The 6,869-nt window shown below is 38.7% G+C and overlaps 1 protein-coding gene across 1 annotated transcript; it reads left to right on the top strand.

The window, feature by feature from the left end:
• Positions 1 to 792: 792 nt before the first annotated feature.
• On the top strand, positions 793 to 6,584 carry LOC124087190 (uncharacterized). Its single transcript, XM_046435910.2, has 3 exons — positions 793 to 1,527; positions 1,647 to 5,634; positions 6,162 to 6,584. Exons 1-2 carry the CDS (start codon positions 793 to 795, stop codon positions 5,589 to 5,591), a joined length of 4,680 nt encoding a protein of 1,559 aa, XP_046291866.1. The 3' UTR covers positions 5,592 to 5,634; positions 6,162 to 6,584.
• The last annotated feature ends 285 nt before the right edge of the window (positions 6,585 to 6,869 follow it).

The raw sequence follows: 6,869 nt of genomic DNA, 5'->3' as shown, positions 1-6,869 counted from the left end.
CAAGGATGAACAAACAACATGAATCAGCAAAAGGACTTGTTTTGGACTTGTTTTGGACTTTGCAGTGACTAAGTGACTTTTTAGTTGTAAACATGTTTTTGGTTATAGGATGACTAGATAGTATGCCCATGTTAGATAAGTTGATGATGTAACTAGGTAGTGTGCTTATGTTAGATAAGTTAGACACAAACAAGTTTGTTGTAAACATATAGAGTATATAAGCGCGAGGGAAACTCCATGTATTTGCTCACAATCAACTCTCATCGCCTGAGAGTAAGATCGTGCAGTGTGAGCCAGCCACCTCGTGTATTGCTTTGTGTGGTGTGCGAATAAACCAGCATTTCAAAAGGCAATCGAGTTCGTGCTTGGTGTTCGCGTACGTCGCGGTCCGGGGTCCAGTGCAGATATCCGGAAGGGAACTCCTGGTAACCAGACAAGGCTGAGAAGCTGCTCGTGACAGTTGGCGTAGTCGGCAGGATACGGAAGAAGAGCTCCGGAGCAGGTAAATATAACCCACATGGCAATGCACAATTTCTTCTACTGAAAACCTAGAATGACCGTGATCGTCCGGCGTCTAGGCTGAAGGTGGAATGAAAGGGGAGTGCCCCCACCAAAATCCTTAGGAGGACGGTGGTCCCTGTGCATGGGGTGGCTTAAGGAAAGGATAGAAAATTGGGCACTATATAGCTGGCATCAGGGAATAAGTCAGATACCTTATAAGATAGAAACAAACGGGTTTATTGCTTGGAAAATTCATATAGCTAAACTGAGGATCCTCTTAAAAATAGCAACATGGGCTTCAAGGAAGTAATAAAAAGATTTAGGCAGAAATGTAAAATAGGAGAACTAAAGCTCGAGCAAAAGGAATTAAAATCTCAATCGCCATGGCGAGGTATTGAAAGAATTGTTCAGGCAAAGATGCCTGAGTTCCAGAAAGGAACCACAGTTGAGGTAACATTAAGTAATCCTCAGACTGTCAAGCCCATAATGGAACGGGCTGACAAGAAAGAAATCCCGGGAATATTATGTAAAATTATAGATGATATAGATGATGACAGGCTAAGAGGCAAAAGGTTAGTAAAAGAAGCCCTTAAAAATGGAAGTAATAACCCATTTTTGAAAGATATATTGAACCAACTGGAAGCTCCTGATAAGGCCAGCATGCCAGTTTCAGTAATTAAAACATCCACACCCGGACGGGGACGCCCAGATGGGTTGGAACAAGTTATTGAAACTAGGGACTTAACTAGACCTGAAATGGTTCAGTTAAGGCAAGATTTTTCACAGAAAGGTCAGACCGACGGAGACTTTTTGTTTACAATTCATAGTAAGGGAGGCGAGTCTATAAGACTCGCAGGCAAGGAGATGCAGGTGGTTAATATCCAGATAGACAATCCGAGTGTTGCGGACACTTTAGCAAAGATTATACAAGAGGAACCTGACAGGGTACGCACACTTTGGGATTGGATTGCAATAGCCTGGGCAGAGGCCATCCCACATATAGATTGGGGTGTCTTTGAAGGCCAGGTACAGTGGAAGAATCCCAGTGAAGGGATTAAGATAGTAAAGAAGTTAGCTATTTTTAGCAAAATTTATAATCAGTTTCAAGGATCCCCTTTAAGTGCTCACTTAACAGCCGCGCTTAGGAGAATGACTTTACATGTATAGAAGCAGCAGAAAAGGATGTTGCATCACTGCCTTTTCAGGTTTGGGTGTCCAACAAACAGAATGATTATAATTTATTCGATTATGAATATGAAGAATATGACTATTCTTCATATGATGATGGAGAAGAAGAAGGTTCTGGTGAATTTACAACTACAACCCCACGAACAACTACGTTGGGGATAAATTTGTTGCCATATAATGATTCTAAGAAAATGTTGGATGAGTGGAAAGGATTGCCTAGACATTTACAAGGAGCTAGGCCATTGCCTAGATGGCCGCAAGTTTTAGTTGAACCCTACGGGACATGGTGTCCAAAAGAGTTACAGCAGTATCTAGATTCCATGAGCACTAAACAAAGGAATATGTCTATATATATTGAAGATGTGCAAAGCAGAACTCATTTGAATTATACCCATTATGTATCTTGTGTAGCGGATTTTCCTAATTTACCTATATATGGAAAGTTCGAGATTCTACAGAATCCTGATAGATCCTTAGAAATACGGAACCAATCTTATCTTACTATAGATAATTGGTGGAAAGTCAATACCTTAGGTACCGCCACTTGGCGATCACCTGTTGTGTTGACCGACCCTTTACCACAGCCATTTACCCATAACTTGGTTAAACCCGTGGCCACGCCTCCTAAAATAAAGGATAAAATCGGGTATGTTTGTATCCGTAGCATTTTTGGAGATATGCTTAACCGAACACAGGGACAAGCATTTATTGGTAGAGTTTGCTTCCCTGTTGATTCAACCTTCCTTAAGTGGTGCCAATATAGATATTATTATAAAATTGGTAATTATTCATCTGTAACTTATAAGATTCACACACAGGCCTGTAGGCTGGGTCCAGTTTACAGGACGACTGGGGTATTACATCCTGAATTTGGAATGTTTAATCACTCTGGATGGCTATTATTTGAAAACAAAACAAGGAGGTATGTCTTTAAAAATGCCAACAATGAATGGGACCTCTCAGAGATTGTGGATGGCCCGAAATTGGGACAGAGAGTGCATAGTCCAGGGTTACATGATTATAAATTCACCGTGGACGAATACATTGTTAACCAGACAGTGTGGAAAAACTACACACAATATTATAATATATTTAATTGGACATGGTGTTATAATTTTAGCAGACAAAATTGTGTACAGAATCCTCTTCATGCTGTATATTTGAATGCCTCTCATATGCATCTTGAGGTGAATAATACGTGGCATAGGTTTGATAATCAGTCCTGGCAACCTGTATTGGTTGTCACACCTAAGGATATTTTGGAAAAACACTTTTATAATGTTACATTTCTGCAGGTAGATTATACTTATAATGGATCCAAAGGAGAATCTTCAAAGTGGCCTTATTATAAATGCGAAGACTGTACCTTTAAGTTTTATGATAATTTCTTTGGGACTTTGATTCCCGTGTTTAATTTGAGTGATGACAAAATCAGAGTGAATGTCCATAATATGTCAATCCCGATGGGAGTTGATTCTAATTATGTGGACACTAAAAATGTTAGTTTAGCTATGGAAAGATCTATTTGCAGATGGTTTCCACATTCATGGCAATATGTGATTGGTATTCATAGGTCTATTATGCATAATGATTCCACGTACTATGATATTCCTCTTGATGTAAATATAACTGGAAATGTTTCCAAACATTATGAAGGTGGTAATGTTGTATTAGGCAATGAGGAAAAACAAACGAGGGATTATACTTTACATCCAACAGTATATTCTCTTGCATTTGTACCACCAGATTTGGATGAAGTTACTTTAGTGAATTACAAAACAGAAACTTACCTGGTAAATGCTGATGACTACTGGTCATTGAAGACTGGGTGCCCTAGAGCACAGCTCTGGGATACTATAATTAGATACCATGTGGATGTAGCAGATAGAAGAACTCTGAAATGGTGGTTGACACAAGGAATGGATTTCTCTACTTGGCCTAGTAAAATATATCCAGGAAAATTACCTTATTACTGGTATATGTTATTACCAGGAAGTGAAAATGAATGGAATCTTTATGATATTGTAACACATGATGTTTTACATAATAATACTGATGTGTTTGATGCACATGCAGGTAATCATATTATATATAGTACAAAGATGGATATGCAGAAATGCTACATGGAACCGACCTCTTTGAATCCTTGCTTAATTGATAGAGGAGGATTTAATGAAACCAAGGGATGGGTTACTGCCCATTTCCCAAGAGCGGTCCTCTTCCCACGCAAGGAAAAGGACGGTAATTTTATGAAGACTTTAGAGGCTCCAGGATTTTTACCTTTACTACATCAGCCAGTTAGATTTTTGATACAACCACAAGTACAGCCAATTGTGTTACGATTGTCTGTTAGTGATTTGTTGAAAGGTGAAACTGTATGTCCTTCTTTTGAGTCTACTGTGTTGCCAGATTTGTTTTATTCAGTTCAAAGAAATGCAGCAGGACGGAGACCTTTGCAGTTCGCAGCGATTGGCGCTTTCCTGGCCGGAGCAGCTTTGGGGGCAGCAATCGCTGGAGCAATGACGGAGGAACTTCGAGTGGAAATTTCAGCTCTGCGTGGACTTCAGAATAAACAGAACTTTGTTATCTCACAATTATCTAAAAATCTGCACTCCGCGTCCTTGCTTATGGAAAGACTTTCTGCAGAACAGGAACTTTTGAAACATCATGTTGATTCATTAAGTAAGGTGATCGAGACTATGGATGCATCGTGGAATGTACGCATGAAACAATTGGAGGCAACTCAGGAGTGTGAACATCTGCAGGCAATGATCACCGCGGGATTAGAAGAAATAAGACTGTTATTTAGAACTGGCATAGGCATGGAAACTGCATCAGCTATAACCATATTAGATCCTACAAAGGACTCTTGGTGTGAAACTGGTGTTTGCATGATTAATTTATGGCAAATGTCGACATCTAAGGTTGTAATAGGATATCCAACTAAGGCTATACCAAAGAAAATTGGTAAAGATTGGATAATACCATTTGATAAGTTTTATTGGTTGAAATGGAACAATATGTCATATTATGTGCCTAGTGAAGCCACTTATGCGATAGGTAAAACAACTGTTATAGCCTATGATCTTTTCTCAGATGAACCTAGGACTTCTGATATAACTATATCTATGCCTCAGGCTACTTTGTTAGATCTTGGGAATTTTAATATGTTGTCTTGTTATCCTGAACCGTACATGGTTCAACGATGGCAAAACATTTCTTATAGTGATTCTTTGAGTCTGAATGCTGGTTGCCATATACATACTAATGTCATGATGATGGAACATATGAATTTGACCGTTCAGAAACATCTGTTTAGGAGTTTGAATTTTACTAACACGAGAAATGTACGAGTCCTGACTCAGGTGGTTTATTTGTCTAATCATACTTTTGGGTTACATACTTTTGTGCCCCAGCCACCTCTGTCGGAAGAATATAAACATATGATGAAGGCGACGGAGGCAGCTAAGTCCATTTATGCTTCATTGGGAAAGGAAATTGAGACAGTACATAATCAAACTACTGAACTTCTCCAAAGATTCTCAGGAGAAACTCATAAAGTTAAAATGTTGGTTGATTCCGGATACTTGATTCCGCGTGACTTTCAGTATACTTATGATTGTAGTTTTGTAGGTTTCTTTAGAAAATTGGTTCATGCAGATGTTAGTTGCATTATGAGATGGAACCCTTTCCATTGGCTTAAGGAAGGATTGCTATATGTATGTTGTTTTGTATTATTTGTATTATGTATTAAGGTTTGTTTAAAGATCAATAAGACTGCAGGAAAGAAAACTTACATTAAAATGGATAAACTTCAACATTACAGGGACCATGAAACGAAAGGCACTAAGAACATCAAATCCAAGAAGGAGAAGGACGGAAAGATCGAGGAATTATTCTGAACAGTTGCACTATGCAAATTGTCATCTTTGCATCGAATTTCATGTAAATACATGGTTTTTATATAGTGCATATACACTGTTTGGGCAGGAACGTTTTTCTCTTTTATGTAGACTAGTAACCTTACGCAGTGGACCATGGTGTCCACTGGATAGGACCTTGGAAGGCCAAGTGCCCTCTTTGTGTGTGTTTTTGAATCATGTTTGGAATTGTATTTCTGATAATAATTTGCATTGTGATGTTTATTGTAGATATAATATACATTTGTGTGTTAAGACTTTATTTGGATTGTTCACTGAAGTGATGAAGTCTGATCATGATTTATTAACCTTACATTCTAATGCAGGTGCTTTTTATGTTAATGGACTTATTTCACTTAACTATAATAGATCATTATTATTTGGTGATGCTGTATTGTGTAGAATCAATTCGCAATGCAGACAAAGGAATACATATGTTCCTAGATCTTTATTTGACATATGTTTAAGAAACATTTGTAAGCCTTACTTTATTAAATTATGGACTTATGTGGATTGTCATCAACACTTACCTAAGATTGGTTAATATTGTAGAATTTCTTGAGGAACTATGTCTGTGGACCAGATAATCATCAAACGGATATTAGGACGCAAGCTGAGGAACGACCTATTATTCAGGAAGGACCGGATGACTCCAATTCCGATGTTCTCTGAAAAAGATGTTAATTATCCATTTATGATAGTTCACAATTTGGTGATAGATTTGGATCTAGTAAAGGATTTGGATTTGGACATTTATTTACGATTGAAACAACTTTTCGTTCCAAGAGTGAAAGCTCCCTTCTGCTGTGAGTTTCGTGCTATGCTTCAGCCTTTTCTGCACTCCTGTGTGGTCGGTGGCTGCATGGATGCCGTGGATTGCATCTTCCAATCTGAAGATTGGTTTGCAGGGCCGCGACAGCCCATACGTTTCCCCGAGGACGGGCAACTTCCGAATGGACGACCTAAGACAGGGGACCGTACATGTCGCTTTGATACATCGGCACCATCAGTACCATCGGCGCCTCCGTATCAAGGGGGTGGAATGACAGGAGTAAACATCAAGGATGAACAAACAACATGAATCAGCAAAAGGACTTGTTTTGGACTTGTTTTGGACTTTGCAGTGACTAAGTGACTTTTTAGTTGTAAACATGTTTTTGGTTATAGGATGACTAGATAGTATGCCCATGTTAGATAAGTTGATGATGTAACTAGGTAGTGTGCTTATGTTAGATAAGTTAGACACAAACAAGTTTGTTG

Source organism: Marmota monax, unplaced genomic scaffold (assembly GCF_021218885.2).
Source record: "Marmota monax isolate L192 unplaced genomic scaffold, Marmota_monax_Labrador192_F-V1.1 WCK01_AAM20220418_F8-fsc00012, whole genome shotgun sequence".
In the NCBI taxonomy this organism is placed as follows: domain Eukaryota; kingdom Metazoa; phylum Chordata; class Mammalia; order Rodentia; family Sciuridae; genus Marmota; species Marmota monax.
This window is presented reverse-complemented; position numbering and strand designations above follow the sequence as displayed.